This window comes from Mastigoproctus giganteus, chromosome 1 (genome assembly GCF_048544385.1).
Source record: "Mastigoproctus giganteus isolate SK-2022 chromosome 1, ASM4854438v1, whole genome shotgun sequence".
Taxonomy (NCBI): domain Eukaryota; kingdom Metazoa; phylum Arthropoda; class Arachnida; order Uropygi; family Thelyphonidae; genus Mastigoproctus; species Mastigoproctus giganteus.
In genome coordinates, this window is record NC_143575.1 from 277,790,567 (window position 1) to 277,817,168 (window position 26,602).

The 26,602-nt window shown below is 37.4% G+C and overlaps 1 protein-coding gene across 2 annotated transcripts in view; it reads left to right on the top strand.

Annotated features, from left to right (window-relative positions):
• LOC150092024 (FUN14 domain-containing protein 1) overlaps positions 1–26,602 on the top strand; it is a 97,765-nt gene that overhangs the window by 27,408 nt on the left and 43,755 nt on the right. The window contains exons 2-4 of one of the 2 annotated variants that reach the window (XM_090377824.1): positions 574–623; positions 11,889–11,930; positions 18,458–18,605. In XM_090377824.1, coding sequence (XP_090233950.1) covers positions 614–623; positions 11,889–11,930; positions 18,458–18,605 — 200 coding nt within the window. In that variant the 5' untranslated portion in view covers positions 574–613. The remainder of the gene's footprint in view (positions 1–573; positions 624–11,888; positions 11,931–18,457; positions 18,606–26,602) is intronic. The other variant, XM_090377833.1, reaches the window with a different exon arrangement.

Sequence of the window (26,602 nt, forward strand, 5' to 3'; positions counted from 1 at the left end):
AATTCAAATTGAGGAAAGACGGTTGTAGGATAGATGTGCGGAAGTTTGCCTTTAGCCAGCGGGTGGTTGATTGCTGGAACAAACTTCCATCTGTCGTAGAAGTTGATAGCTTAAACAGATTCAAGGCAGAACTTGACAAACATTTGGAGCGATTGGATGGGTGAAATAAGGGTTTTTTTTTTTTTTTTTTTTTTGGTTGATGCTATATAAGCTTGCTTTCTTACATCATGTGCCTTTGATAATGCTAAAGAAAAAAAAACACTTCACCTACTAATGTGATGAATGCAAGCGGTATCTACACTAAAAATTGGCAGCAGAAAGTAATCAAAATCTAGCTACCAAAATACAAAAGATTTCTGACACACAGTCTGAAATCTTTTGTATTTTGGTTATTAGGTATAAAAAAAAAAACTACTGATGATAAACTTAATTGTTCAATTTTCAGTTATTAGTACATTCATCATATATAAGTATTTAATGTAATGTTTTTTTTCAAGCATACATTGTTATGTTAACTTGAGTTATTATTGTAATAAACTTCATGTGCTATCTTAATAAATTTATCCCTTTTAGGACATAACAGAAACTCTTCCAGCTGTACCAAATAATCAGGATGGGTACAGGTGAGTATAGTAATATAAACCCAGGTTTTTAATTTGTGGATATTGATATTTTTTCTTCATTAGAATAAGAATAATAAGAATAGAATTAAGGATGTTGTTTTCTTCCAATTATATTACATGAATGAATTGATGAAAACAGGGAAGAAAGCCTTGGTTGATCCTGCACATAGATAAACTGGGTCCATCATGCAACTCGCAATGTCTGGCATAGTGGTTATAATTGTTCTTCCAGCCTGTGTGGAAAAGGCCGTGGTTTGAATCCCGTCTAACTGGAATGAGCTTTTGTAGGTTTTTTGCACTGACCTTGAGTTAGTCAGTCTGTGGTGAAGGTTACATTGTCTTAGTCAGCATTAGCAGCTTATGCATCAACATCCAAAAAAAAAAGACACTTCCCATTTCACCTATTCATTCCCCCAATAGTTTGTCTAGTTCTTCCTTGAATTTATTTAAGCTGTAAACTTTCACAACAGATGGAAGTTTGTTCCAGCAATGAACTTCCTCAATTTGAATTTTTGCCCCCACCCCTCATGTGGTCTGCGCCACAAGAAGAATCCCATCACCATTGAGCTTACTCAGTCCATTCAAAGCCTTAAACACCTCAATCAGATCACCGCACAGGTGCCGAGTTGTTTAGTGTTAACAGGAGAAACTGTTTTTACAGAGATGGGATATACTAGAATAGAAGGGATGCAAGAATATTTGTTGTTGCTATCAAGGCAGTGATTGGTTAGTTGGAAAACTGAAAGCTTGGGGAGGGATACACAGATTAATAGTTTAACTAGAGCTGCAGGCAGAGTTGAAAGTGATTCTTACATTGCTACTATTAGTACCTGCAACAGCCTGGAAAGCAGGGTGTCTGGCATTTCAGGCCATGATGTGAGTCGTCATGGAAAAAGGAATATGTAATTACTCTTAGTTATCATAACGCAGTGTTAGGATAACTAAAAGTACATTAATTACATTAATGCAAGTACATTAATGCTAGTAGTACTGTAAGTAAATTTGATGAATTGAAGTACTGATTAAATCATCAAATGCAGATGTAGGAATAGTGGAGATATGGTGTTACTTCAACAAGTGATACTGAATATGGGGAGTGCAATATATATACAGGAAGGATTGGAGGCATGAAGGGGTTATGCTCTTAGTTAGGAAGAATATTAAATCTAAGGCAATGCATCAAGTTGACTTGGGTGATGAGTGCAATGTTGAGTCAGTTTGGTGTTGATATAAGCACTGGAAACTGTGCTTATAAGTGAAAAAAAAATAGCTGTTTGGTATACTCATCACAGTCATTAAGCCTATATAGGCCTAATGACTGCGATGAGTATACCAAACAGTGATACAGAGAAATAGTGGGCCAGCAAATCAGAATACCTCATAATGGGGGATTTTAACTTTCCAGATATTGACTGGAATTTGTGGGTTGTTCACTTTCACATTAGAAAGAGTTTTTTGGATCTTCTTAGTTGACTGTTTTGAACAGCAGATTGTTAGAGATGCTGACAACCAGATCAATAATTTTGATCTGGTTGTCAGTAGTGACTCTTCATGCATTAAGAATCCGCAGGGTAAAAGATCCACTGGGTGGCAGAGATCACAGTGTACAAATGTGGAATTTAATTAAAGACATTTAACCCCAGGGGCTCACATCTGGTTAGTATGGGCTTGGCACACCCAGGGTCCTGAGCTGGATATCATTATTCTTCTCTTTCTTGGCGATTCCTTTTTACCTCTCTCTCTCTCTCTCTCTCTCTCTCTCTCTCTCAGAGTAACTCAGATTTTTTTTTTTTTTTGGCTGGTGCAGCAAAAGTCTTAGGCTTCTTTGCGCCATGTAGCCAATAATAATAATAATAATAAGTACTGTCAAAGGTAAAGTGAAAGGCCTTTGCTTTCATAAGCCTATGGTAATTATAAATTAGTTTTTAAATTGCATGCAGTGGGAATAACTGATGATGTTACTAGCAGCAAATTCAAAATGGGAAGTAATCAAAGAAGGCTTTTCATACCAACCAGAAATACTGTTCAATGCTTAGAATGAAATGGACGTTAGATGAACTATTGAGACACATTGCAGAGAAGAAACGTGCATGGGATGCATTTATATCTACCATTGAAGTCTATGGTAGATATAAATTAGTCTGTAATTAAGTCACAAAGGAGGTTAGGCAAGTTGAGGCAGATTATGAGAAGTCTCTAGCAAAGAAAAACAGCAGTCTTCTATGCTTATATTAACAGCAGAAGGAAGGTGTTGAATCATATTGGGACACTTGTTGTCTATGTAGTAATAGTAGAGGCATAGGATGCAAGAAAGCAAGCTTATGTAGTATTTACCAAAAAAAAAAAAACATTTCACACATCTATTTCCCAGAGTTGTGGTGAGGGTTAGCCGAACGAGGCTCTTCCCTTAGATTAAAAGCTGCAAGGGGCACCAAAAGAAAGATTAAATAGTTTCCATGTTTAACACTAGGGTGCATTTTTCATTCTTGCCTCAGGTACTAAAATGGCTCTGCACGGCCCTTCCATTCCCTCCCTCTAAAATTTTCTCCTCCTTGAATTTATTTAAGCTATAAACTTCCACAACAACAGGTAGAAGTTTCTTACAACAATTGACTACCTGCTGGCTAATAGCAAATTTCCACACAGTTATTCTACAACTGTCTTTCCTCAATTTGAATCTATGTCCCCTCAGGCGATTATTTCTTATTTATTGATTTGAAATTATTGTTTTTCTAAAACTTTTGATTTAAATTTAGTAGTATAACATTATTTTGTGATTTTCTGATTAATTTGGTGTATTTATTCTTTACTCGGCCTTGTAATTGCATAAAAGTATCGGTAAAGTTAAGTGTCCGTAGATTCACCGTCGTAACGATTCACCGCCTTTGTGATACGATAGTTATATACCGTACTAGATAGCGTTAGTTGAACTTCGTTAGCAGTTAAATTGTACTTTTAAATAAATACATATAACGACTTAGATTACAAACATAATATAATTAATTATATTTAACATAATTAATTAATAAATTAATAGAATCATGACTCAGACCAGAGCAGCAAAGCAAAAGGCTCAAGCTAATGGAAGTGCTGTGGCTCAGAGCAGAACTGAGGGGGGCAGTTGTCCTCTGACTCACATCCTTATAAAATGCACTGTTTGCTTGATGTTTGCAGAGCAATCGGGTACGGGACATGATACTGCCATGGGGGATGTCTTTGTGTGTGCGCGCGCGATGCAAGGAGTGTATCGATATTAGGCAACAACTCAGCGTTCTTGTGGGCCTATATGAGAGCTTGAAGGACAGGGTGGATGCCCTTGAAGAAACTAAAGTGAGGGACGCATCAAGCTCTCAGCTGCCCACATCAACGCCAGAGCTTGCACTTGGGCATCACGTGACACGGAGACAACCCCCAAGGTAGAATGCACTGGTCCCGAAGGAACTAGTAGTTGTTGGTGACTCTATTGTCAGGGAAACGGGAAACATGCTTTGTAAAAAGGATAGGTGGAACAGGACCAGGATATGTCTGCCAGGGGCAAAGGTTGATGACGTTGTAGAGCGAATATCATCTTTTAAGGGAACAAAAGGTGATATAGTTGTACACGTTGGCACTAATAATATTAAGAGTAGGAGACCGGCAGAATTACTTAACAAGTACAGGTCACTGTTGAACAAAAGCCGAGAATTAGGGTTGAATTTGAAAGTGTCTGCAATTCTGCCCAGACACAATAGGAGGGAGTATATGATGAGAGCCTTGTCGATCAATTCGGCCCTGGAAAGATTGTGCAAGGCTCAAGGGGTAGAATTTTTTTTCAGCCTGGACTGTACTTGTTAACAGGAGAGATTGCTTCTACAGGGATGGGATACACTTAAATAGAAAGGGTGCAAGAATATTTGCTGATGCTATCGAGGCAGTGTTAGGTGGGTCGGAAAACTGCTAGCTTGGGGGGAGACAAAGACCAATAGATTGACAGTAGCCACTGGCAGAGGTGAAAGAGATTCTTGCACTACTTCTATTAGAATGAGCAGAAGCCTGAAAAACAAGATGCATGATATTTCAGAGACTGCTGGGAGCCATTGCGGTACAAGTAAACACATGGGTTGTGTTAGGGTAGCTAAGAATAGAAACAGGTGCAGGTATACTTGCGTGTACACCAATGCTAGGAGTTTAGTAAATAAATTTGATGAATTTGAGGTATTGCTCAAAACATCAAAGTCATATATTGTTGGGATATCAGAGACGTGGTGTCACACAGATATAAGGGATGCAGAACTGCAATTTGGGGAGTACAACGTCTACAGAAAGGATAGACAGGATAGGAAGGGGGGAGGGGTTATGCTATTAGTTAAGAAACACATAAAAACCAAGGAAGTGAAGCCAGTCGACATCGCTGGACAGTGCAGTATTGAGTCAGTTTGGTGTGACATAAGCATTGGGAGATCAAAATTGAGAGTAGGAGTGTGCTATAGGCCTAATGACTCTGATGAGTATAATAAGAAACTGTACAGGGAAATAGAGTGGGCCAGTAAATCAGAGAGTCTTATAATGGGGGATTTTAATTTCCCAGATATTGACTGGAATTTGTGGGTTGGTCACTCACACACTAGCAAGGCTTTTGTGGATTTATTGGATGATTGTTTTCTACATCAGCATGTTCGGGAGGCAACTAGAGGGAGTAATACTCTGGATTTGATTATCAGCAGTGATTCTTCATGCATTAAGAATCTGCAGATAAATGAACCACTAGGTGGCAGTGATCACAGTGTGGTGAAGTGGGATTTACTCAAAGAGGTAACTACCATTAGGGGTAAAGGGAAGGGTTATTGCTTCCGTAAAGGCGACTACGATGGACTGAGACAGTATTTAAATTCTATACAGTGGGACCAACTGATGATGTTACCAACAGCAAATTCAAAATGGGAAGCATTCAAAGAACTTATCTTGGAAGCTACTAGGCTTTACATACCAACTAAGAAATATTGTTCAATGTTTAGGCCAAAATGGATGTCAGATGAACTAATGAGGCATGTGGCAGAGAAGAAAAATGCATGGGATACTTACAAATTAACACATGACACAGAAGCCTATGATAGATACAAGTTGATATGCAACCAAGTTACAAGGAAGGTTAGGCAGGCGAAGGCAGATTACGAGAAATCCTTGGCAAGGGATGCAAAGAAAAACAGCAAAGAGTTCTTTATTTATGTAAACTCTAGAAGGAAGGGGATGAATCAGATTGGTCCACTTGATATTGATGGGTCAACTGTTGAGGATCCTGCTCAGGTAGCTAACAAACTAAATGAATATTTTGCATCGACATTCACACATGAGGAGTTATTCAGCGAGGGGAAAGCCAGAGGTGTATTCAACTCTAGTAGTAAGCTAGAGAATCTTGAAATAACTGGGAGTAAAGTGGAGGAGAAACTGTTGAAGATAAACACAAGAAAGGCACCCGGGGTGGATGGGATCTATCCAGTTATATTAAAGGAGGCAGCAAAGGAAGTAAGCAAACCCTTAGCCATAATTATGAGAGCTTCCTTGGACTCAGGGGAGGTACCCATAGACTGGAAATGTGCAAATGTGACCCCAATTCACAAAGGAGGATCAAAGGCTGACACAAGTAATTAAAGACCTGTAAGCTTAACTTCTGTTCCAGGAAAATTAATGGAGGCACTGGTTAAAGAAGCACTGCAGGATCATTTAGACAAGACTTCAGTTATAGCTCAGACGCAGCATGGTTTTGTTAAGGGGAAGTCTTGCCTGACCAATTTGATTGGATACTATGATGCAGTCACAAAAGAACTGGATGCAGGGAATAGCTTTGATATTATATACTTGGATCTTAGAAAGGCTTTTGATACTTTTTCACATGGAAGTCTGCTACACAAATTGGAGCAGTGTGACATTGGAGGCAAATTGCTGCTATGGATAAAGGGGTGGTTGAGGGGCAGAAGACAGAGAGTGGTAATCAATGGACACTGCTCATCGTGGACTAATGTTATTAGTGGAGTCCCTCAGGGCTCAGTGTTGGGTCCATTATTGTTTTCTGTATTTATAAATGATATTGATGATGTTATATCAAGCTTAATGTCCAAGTTTGCAGACGATACAAAGGTTGGCAGGGTTGTCAAGGACACTACTGACACATGCTACTGCAACAGGATCTGGAAAGGTTGAGCAGATGGGCTGAGAGGTGGCAAATGAAGTTTAACATTGACAAATGTAAAGTACTACACATGGGAAACAGCAACCCCAGAGCAACGTATCAACTCTGTGGTACTACACTGACAGTGGTAGAGAATGAAAGGGACTTGGGGGTAGTTGTGCAGGCAGATATGAAGTTCTCTGAGCAGTGCAGATGGGCTGCAAGAGTAGCTCACGGAGTATTGTCAATGATATACAGGAATTTTTCCAGCAGGGATAAGGAAGTGATTATTCCCTTGTATAAGGCAATGGTCAGGCCACACCTAGAGTACTGTATACAGGTCTGGAGGCCTCATTTCAAGAAGGATGTAGAGCTGCTGGAACGAGTACAGAGAAGGGCAACAAGATTAGTGAATGGAACAAAGGGGTGCTCTTACGAAGAAAGGCTTAAGTTTTGCAAATTACAGTGTCTGGAGACTAGGCACCAGCGAGGTGATCTGATAGAGGTGTATAAAGCCTTGAATGGTTTGAGCATGCTCAATGCTGATGGGATTCTTCCTCTAGCTCAGAAAAATCACCTGAGAGGGCATAAATTCAAATTGAGGAAAGACAGATGTAGGATAGACGTGCGGAAATTTGACTTTAGCCAGCGGGTGGCTGGTTGGTGGAACAGACTTCCATCCCTTGTGGTGGAGGTTGATAGCCTAAATAAGTTTAAGGCTCAGCTGGACAGGTATTTTGAACGAACAGAGGGGTGAAGTGGAAGTGGTTTTTTTTTTTTTTTGGCTGATGCTGCATAAACTTGCTTTCTTGCATCAAATGCCTCTATTAATGCTAAAATGCTAATGCTAATCTGGGCAAGAGGAAGAATCCCATCAGCATTGAGCATGCTGAAATCATTCAAGGCCTTATATGATATGTATGAAAAACTAATACTGTAAGATGTGATTGATGTGGTTTTATTTAAATTTGGGAAGGCTTGATAAATCTTTCTGAAAGATCTAAATATAAAATTTCCTGAAAATTCACCCACATAAGGATGGGGGAATAAAAACAAAAAGAATAATTGCTGCATTTCTATTAGTCTGATTTTTAATAAAATTTGGAAGAGTGCGACAAATTTTTTGTAAAAGGCCAAATATAAAATTTAATGGAAATCTGTCCACTGCAAGTTGTTATATACAGTCAGATGTAGTGAAGACAACAGGTGCATTATGCATATATGCTAATGTGCCTAAAAAACCTACCCGTGTCATCTGTCCATCCATCCACTCACAAAAAATTTTCTAATATTTCCTTAAGCACATTATCCATTTTTGCATATCTATCCTGCAACTATACTTTTTCAGTTTTGTCTCCTTATTGGGGTACCTGAAAAAGAAAATGAATGCCATCAGCATTTTGTTTACTCAATCCAATTAAAGCCTTAATATTAGTATTAGTAACGGCCGCATGGTGCAAGAAAGCCTATGGCTAATGCTGCACCAGCCAAAAAAAAAAAAAAAAATTTAGTAATGATAAAAATAAAAAAAAAAATAAAATAAAATAAATAACTAAATAATGATAATTAATAAAAAAAAAAAAAAAAAAAAAAAGGAAATTAAACCTATCATCCTATGCGCTTCCCTTACCCGAAAGTACTATCCAGTTGACCTTTGAATTTCCCCAAACTGTCGGCCTCTACCACCCATGAAGGCAACTTATTCCAGTAATTTATAACTCGCTGGCTAAAATAAAACTTCCTGCAGTCCAATCTAAACATTTCCCCCAGTAACTTGAATTTATGTCCCCTAGTTCTAGCATCATTTATAATCTTGAAAATTTTGTCCTCATTCATTTTACTGATGCCTCTCAGAGCCTTAAACACCTCAATCAAATCTCCTTTAAGGTGTCTAGTTTCCAAACTCTGCAACCCACATATTCAAAGTCTTTCTTCATAAGGACGCCCTTTTGCTGATCTCACCAGGCGAGTTACCCTTCTTTGCACCCTTTCAAGAAGCTCGATGTCTTTCTTTAGGTGCAGTCTCCATACTTGAACACAGTGTTCCAAGTGTGGTCTAACATAAGCCTTATATAATGGGATTATCACGTCCCTATCTCTACTTGCAAAAGTTCGATAGATCATCGATAGGACACCATCGGCCTTCCTTGCATCCTGTTTACAAGGCTCAGAGAATTTCATGTCTGACCGTATCGTAACACCCAAGTCCCTTTCCTCCAGTACTGGGTTTAGTTGAACTCCACCAAGTGAATAAGTTTTTTTGGGATTACTGTTTCCCAGGTGTAATACCTTACACTTTGTTGGATTAAAGCACAGCTGCCATTTTTCTGACCATTTTTCTGATAATTCTGAAGAAGCTCAGCTTGACAGTGATCATTAACTACTCTACCAATTTTAACGTCATCTGCAAATTTAGACATCCCTTCATCAATGTCGTTTATGAAAATTAAAAACAACAGTGGTCCTAATACTGATCCTTGGGGAACCCCACTTCTTACATCAACCCAATCTGAGGAATAGCCATTTATCACAACCCTCTGCCTCCTGCCCTGAAGCCATCCTTCTATCCATCTAAGGATTTTCCCAGTGATTCTAACCTGTTCCAGCTTATAAAGCAACCGGTCATGTGGGACTGAGTCAAAAGCTTTGCTGAAATCTAAATAAACAATGTCGAAATTATTCCCTAAATCCAGCTCGTGAGTGACCCTTTCGAAATAGCGAACCAAATTTGTTAAACGTGATTTTCCCTTTACAAAACCATGCTCAGTATCCTTGAGAATTTCAATTCGATCCAAATGATCCTGAATTCCATCCTTGATCATTGCCTCCATGATTTTCCCTACTACTGAAGTCAGACTGACAGGTCGATAATTTCCCACTTCACTTTTAGAGCCACCCTTTATGTATGGGAGATACATTTGCACTTTTCCAATCCAAGGGAATCTTCCCAGAGTCTAGTGATGCTTGCATAATTAGCCTCAATGGTTCAATTGCCTTAAACACTTCAATCAGGTCTCCTCACAGGTATCTAGTTTCCAAATGCTATAATTGCAAAATTGTGTCTTTTTTGGTAAGTGAATCATTTTGTACCCTTGTTACTCTTCTTTGCACACATTCCAATATATCTGCATTATTCCCAAAATGATCCTCATAATTAACCTAATGGTTCAACCCAGTTTGCTGCCTCCATCAGAATTATTAGATATATGCCATCAATTCCAGGAGCATTAGTTGCCTTCAGGCTTAAAATGTTCTAATAAATAATCTGAAATAATCTGAAATTTCAGTATCACTAATTTCATGCATCCTAGCCTTTCTTCTGTAAATGTCAAGGCAAAATACTTGTCTAATCAAGCATGGGAATGCTTGATTAGACAAGGTCTATCTGATTTGTTCTTCTCTTCTTAGTATTCACATGTGAAAACACCTTGCCCGATTCTTTGCTCTCTTAGCCAGCAGTTTCTCATAATCTGCTTTTGCCAGCCTAACCCTTTTATCGGTACAATAGGCTTCAGTTATTTTTATCACTCCATAATTTTCCATTGCACCTTTTTCTGTTTCTCTTCTGTGATTAAAATTGCTGTGTAACTAACCGAATGGAAATGCTTCACACCTTATACACCTGCCTGTAAAATAAAAAGCTGCTTATTTATTAACTGTAAACGTTAAATGACTTTGAAAATAATAGCAGTTTTTCCCCAGACAATGAATTAATTAAATATTCTAAATATAAATCATTTTTATCTAATAGGAAATGTCTAACATCAGGTATGCTGAAACACATTTCACCAAAAATATATTTTAAATAGTGTGCTATATATAGTTATCTTCATATATTATTCAATTGTTATTTAACAATATATGCAGTTATTTAACAAAATATAAAGTGTTATTTAATAATATATGCAAAAATTTAACAATTTAAAAATATATTTAACAATATATATCGTTAAATATATTTTTAAACTGTTAAATATATATCATTGGAGAGGATGGACAGGTGATGTGGGAAGTTCCCTCCCCCCCCTTTTGGCTGATGCTTTATAAGCTTGCTTTCTTGCATAATTTTCCACTATTAATACTAATATTAAATATAGAAAATTCTTCAAAAAAACAAAATATAATTCATTCTTCCTCAGCTTACTTTCAAAAGCGATGCTTTATGAAGACAGAGAAGTTTGTAAGATCAAGTTATGAGTTTGCAAATCTAATGTCCATTGTCAGAAACGTTTTTCCAAAACATTGGATGTTTATAAACTGGGAGCTCACTGTATAGGGAAGCCAAAACTTGTAGTGAATTTATTTTAGTAATGTTAGTAACATGTAAAATTTGGCGCCTCCATAGTCAGGTGGGCAGGTGCAGCAGTGCATAACACATGCTTCCTGATTAGACCAGGGTTCGAGCCCATGACCACCAAATACGGAGGATGCGGAAGGTCAGGGAATGACCACCGCATATCCCCAGCCTGGATAAAGGGTGAGGGTTGGTGTCAGGAACGGCATCCAGCCGTAAAAATTTCATGCCAAAACAGTAAAAACACTAACCTCATATATATAATGGGAAAAAGGAGAGGAAAAAAAAAAAGTAGCATGTAAAATTTATCTCCCTCATGTTTTTAGGGTCACAGAATACAAAGCTTTCAAAAAAGTAAAATTATCTTAGTCTAGAAGCTGATTTAACAGATGAATACATTTACAGTATTAAAAATGTTTCTAACTACCACTGAATGATGTGTTTTATGTACAGTAGCATAGTTAAGAATTTTGAATAGAGTGGAGAAAGGATGGGATCTCTTTATCAGTAATTTTGTTTTCAGGAAAGGACTATTGACTCTGTGGTAATAAATATTTTTAAATAAAAAATTTGAAATGTATCCATTTTGTGTTATGTTATTACTATGGATTTATATCAAAATATAAAATGTTACAAAGATTTTATTCTTAAAGAATATGAAGCTTTATTTCTTTAAATAATAATTTCAGTTATATGAAATCCCATATAATTTATATCTTTAGATGATCCAAAGTAAAAAGTGTTTAATGATGTGCAACTTATTTGAATACAATGAGTAAGCACTTAGTTTTGCTTCGTTTTTTCTTATGTTTTCCATACCTGTCAGGAACCTCTCACCAGTGTTCAAACAAGAAATATGTTTTTGGACGTAAGTTGTTATTCTTTTTGAGCTGAATCTTGACAGGTTTTAACTAATCATTCCTTAACTTGGTTTTAGGTCAATGTTTTGGATTAACTATATTATGCAAGATGAACATTATTTTTATTTAATAAAAATATGGTAACTGAAACTGATAACTTGAGTTTGTCTCATTTTCCTAACTCAAGGTGATTTGATCTGAATAACTTACAGATTACCCTGAGCAGTAATTTTTTTTTTCTTTCTTGTAATAAGTAACACTATAAATAATGGCTGGGTACAAAATCAAAAATTAGACACTCCCCTGATTCACCAAACAAAAATAGCTCCTTAAAATCTGGCAAAGATGAATGCCTAGTATTGAAAGGTGGTTACTTCAGAAGGAATCCTCAAACAACTAAAGAAAGTGACTTGGAAAACAACTTCCTATCGACTCCAGAGCATAATTTCTTAGCATATGATACTGAAAAACAGCATAAGTTAAAATCTTGTGCAAATGTTGCATGCAAAATGTCAAACTTTCTCATCAGAATGCATTTGTTGAAAACTAAATGTAGATTGCTGCATATCTCCATGGCTACTTCCTTGAGGAGCATGATATAACAACCTTGCCAACCAGGTTGGCAGGGTTGTTAATAACAGTAATGACAGTATGCTGCTGCAACAGGATCTGGAAACGTTGGGCAGATGGGCTGAGAAGTGGCAACTGAAGTTTAACATTGACAAATGCAAAGTACTGTATATGCGTAGCAGTAACCTCAGAGAAATGTACCAACACCTGACAGACAGGCTGCCAGAGATGGAGTTTTGTCAATGATATATAGGAATTTTGCTAGCAGAGACAAGGAGGTGATTATCCTTTTGTATAAGACAATGGTCAGACCACACCTTGAGTACTGTATACAGGTCTGGACATTTTAGGAAGAATGTAGAGTTGCTAGAATGAGTACAGGGAAGGGCAACAAAATTTGTGAGAGGAACAAAGGGGTGCATTTATGAAGAAAGGCTTAAGTTCTGCAAGTTACAGCATCTGGAGACTAGGCACCTGCGAGGTGATCTGATTGAGGTCTATAAGGCCTTGAATGGTTTGAGCAGGCTTAATGCTGACAGGATACTTCTGTTTGCCTCAGATTAAAAACCTGAGGGGGGTATAGATTCAAATTGAGGAAAGACAGTTCTAGAATAGATGTGCGGAAATTTGCCTTTAGCCAGCTAGTAGTTGATTGCTGGAACAGACTTCCATCTGTTGTTGTGGAAGTTTTTAGCTTAAATAAATTTAAGGCCGAACTAGACAAACATTTGGAGTGACCGGATGGGTGAAATGGAAAGGTTTTTTTTTTTTCCTGTTTTTTGGCTGGTGCTGTATAAGCTTGCTTTCTTGCATCATATGCCTCAACTAATACTAATGCTAATATCACAGAGATCATGGATTACGAGGAGGGAGAGTTGCAATGTTATATGAGGATCACTATATACGCATGCTTACCAGCCTCTTTACTGAAATTGAGGGAATTCATATAGTTTAGGTAATTCAACCTTACTGATTATCCTTGTATAACTCCATCCTCAAGTCAACATCGAATCTCTCGACAAGCTTGAAAATAATATGCAAGGAATTCAGCAGCAATTGGATAATGCCAATCACACTCTCTTAATTGGTACCTTCAATCTTCAGCAGGCAAATAAAAGTGAATTTGCCTCTTGCCAAGTTACTCATTGAGCATTCAATCTGTTACATTGTCTAGGTTTCAAACAACTCAGCACTCATGGAAAGAAATTCCCTCAATCTTTTATTTGCCATAATAGAAATTCATTGCCAGAGAGAAATAAACATTGTTCCCTTCAACCATGAAGTATTCAAGTTTAAAATTCCCTTAATCAGAGGTATTACAAAGCCTAAAAAGCTGGAAAGCTGAATTACTGGTCTGAATTATAGAGAAACTCGCTTCTGTCAATTGGTCCTCTGCTGACTGTCTCCCTTATCCTAATAAATACTGTAAATTGATGTTTGTTACACAGTTGTAACAAACATCATGTGTTTGTAACATAGTTGATGTTAGCATTAGCATTAGTAGAGGCATTTGATGCAAGAAAGCAAGCTTATGCAGCATCCAAAAAAAAAAAACCCACTTCCACTTCACCCCTCTGTTCGTTCAAAATACCTGTCCAGCTGAGCCTTAAACTTATTTAGGCTATCAACCTCCACCACAAGGGATGGAAGTCTGTTCCACCAACCAACCACCCGCTGGCTAAAGGCAAATTTCCGCACGTCTATCCTACATCTGTCTTTCCTCAATTTGAATTTATGCCCTCTCAGGTGATTTTTCTGAGCTAGAGGAAGAATCCCATCAGCATTGAGCATGCTTAAACCATTCAAGGCTTTATACACCTCTATCAGATCACCTCGCTGGTGCCTAGTCTCCAGACACTGTAATTTGCAAAACTTAAGCCTTTCTTCGTAAGTTACAGAAGTTGTAACATCAACAACTTCGTAAGTTGATGTTACAGAACATCAACTGTGTTCTCAATGATTCATCATCATCCATTTTCAATCCACTGCAGGATGAAGGCCTCTGCAGCAACTTTCCAGTTCCTTCTGTTTTGTGCAGTGGCCATCCATTTACTGACCACGAACCCTTGAATTTCATCTGTCCATCTCTGTTGTTGTCTTCCAGGTTTTCTTTTAGCTCCTCTTGGGACAAACATCTGCCTGTTATTTTCTTAATCCATCTATCATCATGTCTTTCAAGCTGTGTGTGTCCTGACCAAGTCAATTTCAGTTTAGTTTTTTGATAAGAATATCTTTTACTTGAGTTTGCTACCTAATCCATGTGTTTCTCTTCTTATCGAACAGTTTGATTCCTAATATAATTCGTTCCATTCTTCGCTATATAGTTTCAACTTTTCTTCCACTCTTTTGGTGAGTCATGATGGGGAGTATATATTGGTTCATTATTTTACGTTTCAGACAAGTTGGGATATTGCTCCTCGGTTTGTGACTATATTTCCTGAATGCTATCCATCCGAAATTTATTCTTCTCTTGACTTCCAGCCATTTATCATCATTACAACTAATGACTTGTCCCAGATAAGTATATGAATCCACCTTTTGAATTACTGCTCCTTCAGTGATTTTATCCCTTTCTGTGGCATACTTGTTTCATTACTTTTGTTTTAACCATATTCATCTTTAGTCCGAAATCCTTACTAACTCTGCATAAATGATTAAGATTAAGATTGCTTCTAATTCTTCGAGATCATGGCTTATGATCACAATTGATGTCATCTTCAAATCGTAAATGGTTTAGGTACTCTCCATTCACATTGACTCCTTTCTGCAACCAGTCTAATCTTCTAAAAGCTTCTTCAAGGGCAGCAGTAAACAACTTTGGAGATATTGTGTCTCCTTGTTGAACTCCTTTCTCAATTTTAAATTTGCTATTGTCTTTGTCTAGTCTAATAAAGGACGTAGCATTCTCATATATTTTCTTCAAAATCATAATGTATAGGGTATCTACGCCTTGTCTTTCCAGTGCCTGAAACATTGCCTTATTCTATATGGAGTCAAATGCCTTTTCATAATCCACAAATGCCAGGCATAATGGCATTTTATATTCATTTGATTTCTCCATTAGCTGTGATATTACGTGAAGTTGATCCACATTTGAGAATCCTGTCCTAAAGCCAGCTTGCGCTTGCTCTTTCAGTTGATTCTCATCAAATATTCTTTTTCAATGAGTATACTCCACTTACTCAAGTAACATCTGACCACTTTCCTAACTCGTACCAAGAGCTAAAAATTGCTATAAGAAGTCTCAAGTACACAGAAAAATAAAAAAATAAAAATTCAGCATCACATCAAACTGAAGAAAGATTTAAAATATTCAGATCATAGTTTAAAAACTTCTATTCAGGGAATATCAAAGTTTATTGTATCTGTTCAGAATAGGCTTATCATGCAAAATGATGCCAGTCTCTACTGGAATATGGCTAACAATCTCTCATTTCATAACATAGCACTTCTCAACTTTGTGTCTCATCAAATCAATGCATTAATTGACCCAACACATATTACTAATCTATTTGCTGATCATTCTGATTGGAAGGAAAATGCAAATGGTTGCATGACTAAAACTGTATCTTCAGAATTTCCAGTTAACAGAGAGGATATGCTCTGTAATCTTCTTATCACAAGCGAAGACCTACATTAATAAATTTGCTTCTCTCTCCTTATATTTGCGATTGTCGTTTCTATGAGCCTTTAGTGTAACATAATATTTTTTCTATATTTTCATTCAATATCATTCTTCAGTAAGTATTTTTAGGAATCAAGTTTTTTTTCTTCTACACAGAAGATAATCTTCTTATCACAAGCGAAGACCTACATTAATACATTTGCTTCTCTCTCCTTATATTTGCGATTGTCTTTTCTATGAGCCTTTAGTGTAACATAATATTTTTTCTATATTTTCATTCAGTATCATTCTTCAGTAAGTATTTTTAGGAATCAAGTTTTTTTTCTTCTACACAGAAGAAAGTATCACCTATTTTTATTACTTTCTTTTGTGTTCTCTCAATTCCTTTCACCAGCACAGGGAATGAACTTTGCTGAATACATGGAAGCATTCATTCAGTAACATGCATTCAGCAAAGTAACAATTAGTTATAGTTTTTATCTTTCCACTCAGTGGAATAAAGGCTTGGATTCAAATCCTGGCAGGGTGGTTTAAGTTTTCTGAATTTTTTTTTTCCTACACTGCTCAGAGAATTTCATATCTGACTGCACAATTATCCCCAGGTATTTTTCATTCTCCACTTCCCTGAGTGTAGTACCACACAGTTGGTACGTTTCTCTTGGGTTACTGCTACCCATATGCAGTATTTTGCATTTGTCAATGTTAAACTTCAGTTGCCACTTCTAAGCCCATCTGCCTAACTTTTCTAGATCCTGTTGCAGTAGCATACTGTCTTTACTGCCATTAACAACCCTGCCAACCTTTGTATCATCTGCAAACTTGAACATTAAGCCTAATATACCTTCATCAATATCATTGATAAATACATAAAACAACAATGGGCCCAGCACCGAACTCATGGGGACTCCGCTAATAACATTGGTCCATGTGAGCAGTATCCATTTGTTACCACTCTCTGCCGTCTCCACTCAACCATCCCTTTATCCATTGCAGTAACTTGCCCTTAATGCCATATTGCTCCAATTTGTACCACATTCTTTCATGTGCAACAGTATCAAAAGCTTTCTTGAAATCCAAGTATATGATATCAAAACTATTTTTTGCATCCAGTTCCTTTGTGACCACATTGTAGTATCCAATCAAATTGGTCAGACAAGACCTCATTTTAACACACCCATGCTGTGTCTGAACTATTACTGCTGTCTTGTCTAGGTGATCCCGTATCACCTCCTTAACCAGTGAGTCTTATTTTCCCCAGGAACCCTTTGTCACCCTTTGAACCCCTTTGTGAATTGGGGATACATTTGCATATCTCCAGTCCATGGGGATCTACCCTGACTCTAAGGATGCTCTCATAATTATGGCTAAGGGTTTGCTTACTTCCCTTGCTGCCTCCTTCATTATAACTGCCGCGCCTCTGTAGCCAGGTGGGAAGGAGCAGCAGTGCGTAGCACATGCTTCTTGATTAGACCGGGGTTCGAGCCCGTCACCACCAAATACGGAGTATGCGGAAAGGTCAAGGAATGACCACCGCATATCCCAGAGCAATATGGCCTTAGTTGCTAATGCCCCTAAAAACCAAATAACAAACAAACAAATAACAAATCATTATAACCGGATAGATTCCATCTGCCCCAAGTGCCTTTTTTATGTTTAACTTCAACAATTTCTCCTCCACAAAATCACTTAGCTCCCTGTAAGAATTTGATAAACTTCTGGCATTCCCCTCCTTGAATAACTCCTCATGTGTGAATGTAGATGCAAAATATTCAGTGTATCAGCTACTTGAGCAGGATCATCAATAGTCGAACTATCTATGTTAAGTGGACCAATCTAATTCATCCCCTTTCTTCTAGAGTTTACGTAAGTAAAGAACTCTTTGCATCCCTTGCCGAAATATGCCTTTGCCTGCCTAACCTCCCTTCTTTGTGACTTGATTACAGACTAGCTTATACTTAGCCACATGCTTCTGTTTCGCCTGATAATTTATATGCATACCATGCATATTTATTCTCTGCCACGAGCCTCATTAATTCATCCGACATCCATTTAAGTCTGAACCTTGAACAGTAATATCCTCATGAGCTGTTTTAGATTTTTAATTAGGACAAATAAAGTGGTTTAATCTCAATCCCCTCTGCTGTAGCCTTCATAACAAATGACAAACAATGATAGTTACCAAAATTTGCACAACTACTGTATAGATTTTTCTTGGTTTGACAAAAGGGAAACGGAATGTCTTTCTTAATTCTTCCATCAAAAATATGGATCTTTACTGAATGATCCTCATATATTCCTCTTTTAATGAAATTTTTATATCTATTTTTTTTTTTTTTTTAGATAAGAAAATTACTAAAGACGACATATTAGAGATTTTGGATGTGAGTGGCTCATCAAATAGGCATAATAATTGGTGGAATAATTTTCTAGGAGATATCACAAAAGCTTCCATAGCTAAACAGCTTACAGTTGGAGGACTTAGTGGATGGTAAGGTATAATTTTTGAATAGTTTACCTTATTGAATCTCATTAGCTTTACCATCTGAATGTGTAATAAATGTTTAGATTTAATATACAAATATTTTAAGAACTGTTTCTGATGCCTAACAATCATGAAGTAATATTATTCTTCTGCATGAAAGCTGCCCCTTAATATATGTAAAAATGGCTCTGTATGATTAAAATTCATGATGAAATAAAATATTTGGATGTATCTCCATCTGTAAAAGAAAAGGAAATACAGAACTATTTTTGCTCTTCAGCATCTCTCTCTCTCTCAGACACATCAAACAAGCATTAAAGAAGAGAGAACCTATTTTCTCCAAATTAGATTCTTCTTGCACTTTAAGGGAATGAGTTTTTTTGTTTATTAGTTTTATTATTATTTTGGTATATTTTTATTTATGCACTGTCAGTATTATAGATTTTAATAAATACATTGGTGTATTATAATTATTTTTGTATTGTGAGCATATTGTGATATTTTTATATTTTTTTTACTTTAAAAATGTTTAAAACAAAATTCAGTTAAACTTCTATAACATAGGACTGCATGACTCAGCTGGAAATGATGAAAGGCAAGTTTCCCTATGAGTCATAATTTCACTGCTTTTATAGCTTATGGAATGTATTCTAAGGTCATTCTTGTGCCTAGTTCAACTGAGGATTATTTTCAGTATCCCCAATGTATTCAGCATTCATATTAGCCATAGAGTATTAGTAGTAGCAAATTATGCAAGAAATCAATTAAAAAGATTACCTCAGTAATTTCTTGTAAAATGCTCCAATATCGGCACTCTTTATTATACAAATGAATTTAGTAAAATAACTTAAATGTATCTTTACACCCGAAGAAAAATCGATAATCCAACATATTCGGTATCAATAATTTAAGAGCTCCAAACTTGACCCCAAAAATAGGACTCAATTTAAATATATATTTATATTGAGTCCATTTATATTTATAAATGTAAATGGACTTACCCCTACTAGCTAGGTAAGTCCATTTCCCATGCTAGCTAGGTTCACGTATCATTGGTATACAGGAATCTGGCTAGCAGGTTCCTGTATGCCAATAGGACAATCCCCCATGAGCTGTCCTGGCATCCTGTCTGAACTGTTCAGAGAGCTTCATATCTGACTGCATTGCACATATATGTGGACGTCTTTAAATTTTCTGCTACCCATATGATACTTTGTCAATGTTAAACTTCAATTGCCATTTCTCAGCCCATGTGCCTAACCTTTCTAGGTTAGGCACACCCTGCTAACCTCTGTATCATCTGCAAACTTAAACATGAAGCCTGATGTACCTTTATCAATATCATTAATAAATACAGAAAACAACAATGGGCCTAGCACTGAACCTTGTGGGACTCCTTTATCCTTAATTATTTTTTGCATCCAGTTCCTTCCTTGCTTTTTTTTTTTTTTTTTTTATGTGAACCCCAAACACGAGAGGTATTAGGACCTATAGTACTTAGTACCGTGCTTGGGTTGGAGGTTGAGAAGACGAAAGAAGATATTTGTTGACATTGGACTTGAATTTCTGTAGATTGTAATTTTCAGATTTTAATTTTGTAGATTTTAATTTTGCTACATCATAGTATCAATCAGCTTAATTGGTCAAGATCGCAACTTAACAAATCTGCACTGTGACTGCTGTATAATTGCATTCCTGTTCAGATCGCAATACATTATTCCTTTAACGAGTGATTGCATTATTTTTCCTGTAATAGAAGTTAAGCTAACAGGTCTGTGATTACTCCCTTTGATAATTGGGGATACATTCGCACATCTCCAGTCCATAAGGACCTTCCCTGAATCCATAAATGCTCTCATAATTATGACTAATGGTTTGCTTACCTCCTCTGATGCCTCTCCTAATATAATTGGATAGATCCCATCCACCCCATGTATATTTTTCACATTAAGTTTCAACAATTTCTCTTCCACTTTCCTCTTGATTATCATAAAATCATTTAGCTTCCTGTTTAGAGAGTCAACAAGAAGCATGTTCTTGTTGCCTCTCTGACTTTGATGAACTTCTAGCATCTCCTCCCTGAAGAACTCCTCATGTGTAGATGTGGATGCAAAATATCTATTCAGCAAGAATCATCAAGGAACTTGAGCAGGATCATCAACAGTTAAACCACTGACATCAATTGGACTAGTGCGATTCAATTCCTTCCTTCCTTCTACTGTTAATATAAGTAAATAATCCTTTGTTCTTTTCTTTGCATTCTTTGCCAGAGACTTCTCATAATATGCCTTATCTCCTTTATGACTTGGTTGCAGACATAGTTTGTGTATCGCCTGATAATTTATATGCATCTGACATCCAGTTAGGTCTAAGCCTTGAACAGAATTTCTTAGTTGGTATGAAAATCATAGTGGCTTCTATGATAACTTCCCTGATTGCTTTCCATTTAGAATTTGCTGTTGGAAGTATCATCAGTTGGTCCCACTGCATAGATTTTTAAAAACTCTGAGGCTACTGTATAAAAGCAAAGCCCTTTCCTTTAGCCTTGATAGTAGTTATGTCATTAAGTAAAACTGACATCAGTACACTGTATCAGTAGACACAGAACTGCTGCTTATAATCAGATCAAAAGTATTGCTTCCTCTTGTTGCCTCTCTAACATTGCTGTAGAAAGAAGTCTTCAAATAAATCCACAAAAGTCTTGTTAGTGTGTGTGTGTGTGTGTGTGTGTGTGTGTGTGTGTGTGTGTGTGTGTGTGTGTGTGTGTGTGTGTGTGTGTGTGTGTGTGTGTGTCCAAACTACAAGTTCCAGGCACTATCTGAAAAGTCAAAATTGTCCAATATAAGTTGTTTGTTATACTTGTCACAATTGTTAGGCCTAAAACACACTCCCACCATCAGTTTTGTTTTCCCAGTGCTTATTTCACACCAAATTACTCTACATTACACTGGCCATCCATGTTGATTGGATTCACTGCCTATGAATTAATATGCTTCTTCACTAAGAGAGTTACCTTCCCCCCACTCCTCTTCCTGGTCCTCCTGTCTTGTCTGTCCTTTCTGTACAATTTGTATACTTCCCATGTTCGAATTCTGCATCTCTTATGTGTGAGTGACACACATCTCTGTTATCCCTGCAGTGTCTACATTTTATGACTTAATGAGCACTTCAAATTCATCAGATTTATTTACTATGCTGTAGTATTAGTGTACATGTATGCAGGTATACATGCACCTGTTCTTACTTTTACTTTACCACAGCACATGTGCTTATATATTCCAAAAGAAGCATGTTCCAGTACAGTGCAAAGAAGCTCTGGGCTTTTGCTGCAATGGGCCAAAAAAAAATAATACACAATAATAACAATACAATACAATACAATAATAATAATAATAACCATAATAATAATAATAATCCACCTCCTCCTGAAGATGGAGGAAGAGGTGGTTTATTATCCATCTGAGCTTTGAATTTCCCCAAGTTGGCAGCCTCAACCATCCATGGAGCCAGTTTATTCCAATAATTAACAACTTTCTGGCTCACTCCTTACATCCACATTTCTTAAAAGAAATATGGATGTATGATTGTAAGGAGTGTACTGAACTTTACCTAAAACTTTGTGCATTAATAGTAGTAATGGCAAATGATGCAAGAAAGCAAGCTTACATAGCATTAGCCAAAAAAAAAAAAAAAAACCTACACAGTTCACCCATCCTTACCATCCAAGAATTCTAGTTCTTCCTTGAATTTATTCAACCCATCCACTCCCATAACAACAGATGGAAGCTTGTCATAATCAACCACCCACTGGCTGAAGATAAACTTCTACACATCTCTCCTGCAACCATCCTTCCTCAACTCGAATTTATGCGCCCTCATTGTGTATACTCTCAGCAAGTGGAAGAATGCTATTAACATTCAGCATTAATGGCATTCTGAACTAAATCCATTCAATCTTTAAACACTTCAATCAGATCTCACCACAGGTGCCTGGTCTCAATATGCTGCACCCTTTTGTTCCTGTCACCAGTCTGGTTGCCCTTCACTGCACACATTCCAGCAGATCTATATTCCTCCTAAAAAATTACTAGGTGAGTCTCTGAAGAAATGAGTGGAGCTCAAGTAACTAGTGATCTGCTAAGTGAAATGCCTCTGGTTCTGGCTGCACAAGAGAATGATCAAATATAGACTTCTCTGGTTCAGAGGGGCCTTGTCTTTATTTGGAGAATATTTGTAAGAAAATGGGAAATTTTTTATGTAATAAAGGTAGGCTTTTGTGTGTTCAGAGCTAAAATTGTTGATGTTACTAACAAGTCAGTTTTCAAGAGGAGATAAAGAAAACATTATTTGTGTGGGGATTGATATTTAGCTGCATCTGAAACAATTTGCTCCTATACTTATCTATTAGATAACTATAGGGCAGCTGGAAAAGTGCCATATGTTTATGGCATAATATATGTGTGTGTACATGTATAATATACGTGTGTATATGTACATGTATAATATACGTGTGTATATGTATATGTATATACATATATGTATATTTCTTCTTTCCTCTTCAAGCGCATCTCGTGGGGTGCATGATGATTCTTCCTATGATTAAAACTGGCCCCTTTCAAAATCGGCTATGTGGTAGGCGATGGCATACCACCACATTATCTGATGCCATAGAGACCATAACAAAACCAACTCCAAAAACTGCTGTTAAAGGAAGACCTTCAACTAAGTGGAAGGATGGGATCAGTGAACTTTTGGGCATGACATTTTGCGATACCACTCGTATAGCACATGATTGATGCAGTTAGAGGAATTTGTTGGTGGCCACAACAGGTCCTCAGGGAACTATGTGACTGGAAGAAGAAGAAGAAGAATGTACATGTGTGTATGTGTTTGCATTTCTATTCAGGCAAACTAGAAAAGATTATATTCTAAAAGCCATGTAAGTTACTCAAGACTTGAGGATCTCTGCAAAGCTCTCTGGTGGAAATTTTTATCATTGTTGTTGCTGCTTTGGTAGATGGAAGTAATCTATTTTGTAGAGAGGAAGTACATTTAAACAAAGTTAATGCAAGTGTCTTTACCATTGAGGAATTTATGGTTCATGGAAAGCTGATAGTTGGAGGTTAATAGAGATTCTAGTTTTTGTGACATAGGTAAAAGTAAATATAACTATATGTAAATATACTAAATGCTTTACAGTAGCATGTCTGTGGTTATCGTTGAGAAGAATATCAACTTGCAAATAAAAGTAGATTTGATGTAATCTGGAAGGAAGAATTTACCTTCAGTAGGTAATATATCTTATTTATAAATAAAAAAAAAAATTGAGTATTTTAATTTTTCCTATTGGTATGACACTTATTACTAACTGTGTGGTACTACACTCTGGATAGTGGAGAATGAAAAGGACCTGGGGATAATTGTGTAGTCAGATATGAAGATTTTGAATTGTGCAGTTTAGAAAGGATGTAGAGCTGCTATAATGAGTAGAAAGAAGGGCAACTTTAACCCAAGCACGGTACTAAGTACTATAGGTTCTAATACCTCTCGTGTTTGGGTTTCACATAAAAAAAAAAAAAAAAACGAGATTGGGGAACGGAACGAAGGGTTGCTATTACCAAGAAATGCAGGTCCTTAGTTTCCAGCGTCTGAGTGATCTAATTGAGTTGAACTGATTGGTCTGCTAGGTGCAAAAGTTGATGACGTGAAGTATATATCATCTTTTAATTAGCATTAGTAGAGGCATTTGATTCAAGAAAGCAAGCTTATGCAGCATCAGCCAAAAAAAAAAATAAATAAATAAATAAAAAATAACCACTTCCACTTCGCCCCTCTGTTCCTTTGAAATACCTGTCCAGCTGAGCCTTAAACCTATTTAGACTATCAACTTCCACGACAAGGGATGGAAGTCTGTTCCACCAACCAACCACCCGCTGGCTAAAGGCAAATTTCCTCACGTCTATCCTACATCTGTCTTTCCTCAATTTGAATTTATGCCCTCTCAGGTGATTATTCTGAGCAAGAGGAAGAATCCCATCAGCATTGAGCATGCTCAAACCATTCAAGGCTTTATACACCTCTATCAGATCACCTCGCTGGTGCCTAGTCTCCAGACACTGTAATTTGCAAAACTTAAGCCTTTCTTCGTAAGAGTACCCCCTTGTTCTATTCACCAATCTTGTTGCCCTTCTCTGTACTCGTTCCAGCATCTCTACATCCTTCTTGAAATGAGGCCTCCAGACCTGTATACAGTACTCTAGGTGTGGCCTGACCATTGCCATTATACAAGGGAATAATCACCTCCTTATCCCTGCTAGAAAAATTCCTATATATCATCGACAATACACCATGAGCTACTCTTGCAGCCCGTCTGCACTGTTCAGAAAACTTCATATCTGCCTGCACAACCACCCCCAGGTCCCTTTCATTCTCTACCACTGTCAGTGTAGTACCACAGAGTTGATACGTTGCTCTGGGGTTGCTGTTTCCCATGTGTAGTACTTTACATTTGTCAATGTTGAACTTCATTTGCCACCTCTCAGCCCATCTGCTCAACTGTTCCAGATCCTGTTGCAGTAGCATAGTGTCAGTAGTGTCCTTGACAACCCTGCCAACCTTCGTATCATTTGCAAACTTGGACATTAAGTTTGATATACCATCATCAATATCATTTGTAAATACAGAAAACAATAATGGACCCAATACCGAACCCTGAGGGACTCCACTAATAACATTAGTTCACGATGAGCAGTGTCCATTGATTACCACTCTCTGTCTTCTCCCCCTCAACAACCCCTTTATCCATAGCAGCAATTTGCTTCCAATGCCACACTGCTCCAATTTGTGCAGCAGTCTTCCGTGTGCAACAGTATCAAAAGCCTTTCTAAGATCCAAGTATATAATATCAAAGTTATTCCCTGCATCCAGTTCTTTTGTGACTGCATCATAGTATCCAATCAAATTGGTCAGGCAAGACTTCCCCTTAACAAAACTATGCTGTGTCAGAGCTATAACTGAAGTCTTGTCTAGATGATCCTGCAGTGCTTCTTTAACCAGTGCCTCCATTAATTTTCCAGGAACAGAAGTTAAACTAACAGGTCTATAATTACTTGTGTCACCCTTTGATCCTCCTTTGTGAATTGGGGTCACATTTGCACATCTCCAGTCCATGGGTACTTCCCCTGGGTCCAAGGAAGCTCTCATAATTATGGCTAAGGGTTTGCTTACTTCCTTTGCTGCCTCCTTTAATATAACTGGATAGATCCCATCCACCCCAGGTGCCTTTCTTGTATTTATCTTCAACAATTTCTCCTCCACTTTCCTCTCAGTTATTACAAGATTCTCTAGCTTACTGCCAGAGTTGAATACACCTCTGGCATTCCCCTCGCTGAATAACTCCTCATGTGTGAATGTCGATGCAAAATATTCATTTAGTTTGTTAGCTACCTGAGCAGGATCATCAACAGTTGACCCATCGATATCAAGTGGACAAATCTGATTCATCCCCTTCCTTCTAGAGTTTACATAAGTAAAGAACTCTTTGCTGTTTTTCTTTGCATCCCTTGCCAAAAATTTCTCGTAATCTGCCTTCGCCTGCCTAACCTCCTTTGTAACTTGGTTACAGATCAACTTGTATCTATCATAGGCTTCTGTGTCACGTTTTAAGGGCACAAAGGGTGATATTGTTGTACACGTTAGCACCAATGACATTAAGAGTAGGAGATCAATGTTGCATAAAAGCCATGCATTAGGGCTAAATTTTAAAGTGTGCAATTCTGCACAGACACGATAGGAGGGGGTATGATGAGAGCCTTGTCAATCAAATCAGCCTTGGAGGCAATGTGCAAGGTTCAAGGGGTAGAAAATTTTTCAACATGGTCTGTGCGTGTTAAGAGGAGAGACTGCGTCTACAGGGATGGGATACACTTAAATGGAAAGCGTGCAAGAATATTTGCTGATGCTATCGAGGGAGCATTACATGGGTCGGAAAACTGCTAGCTTGG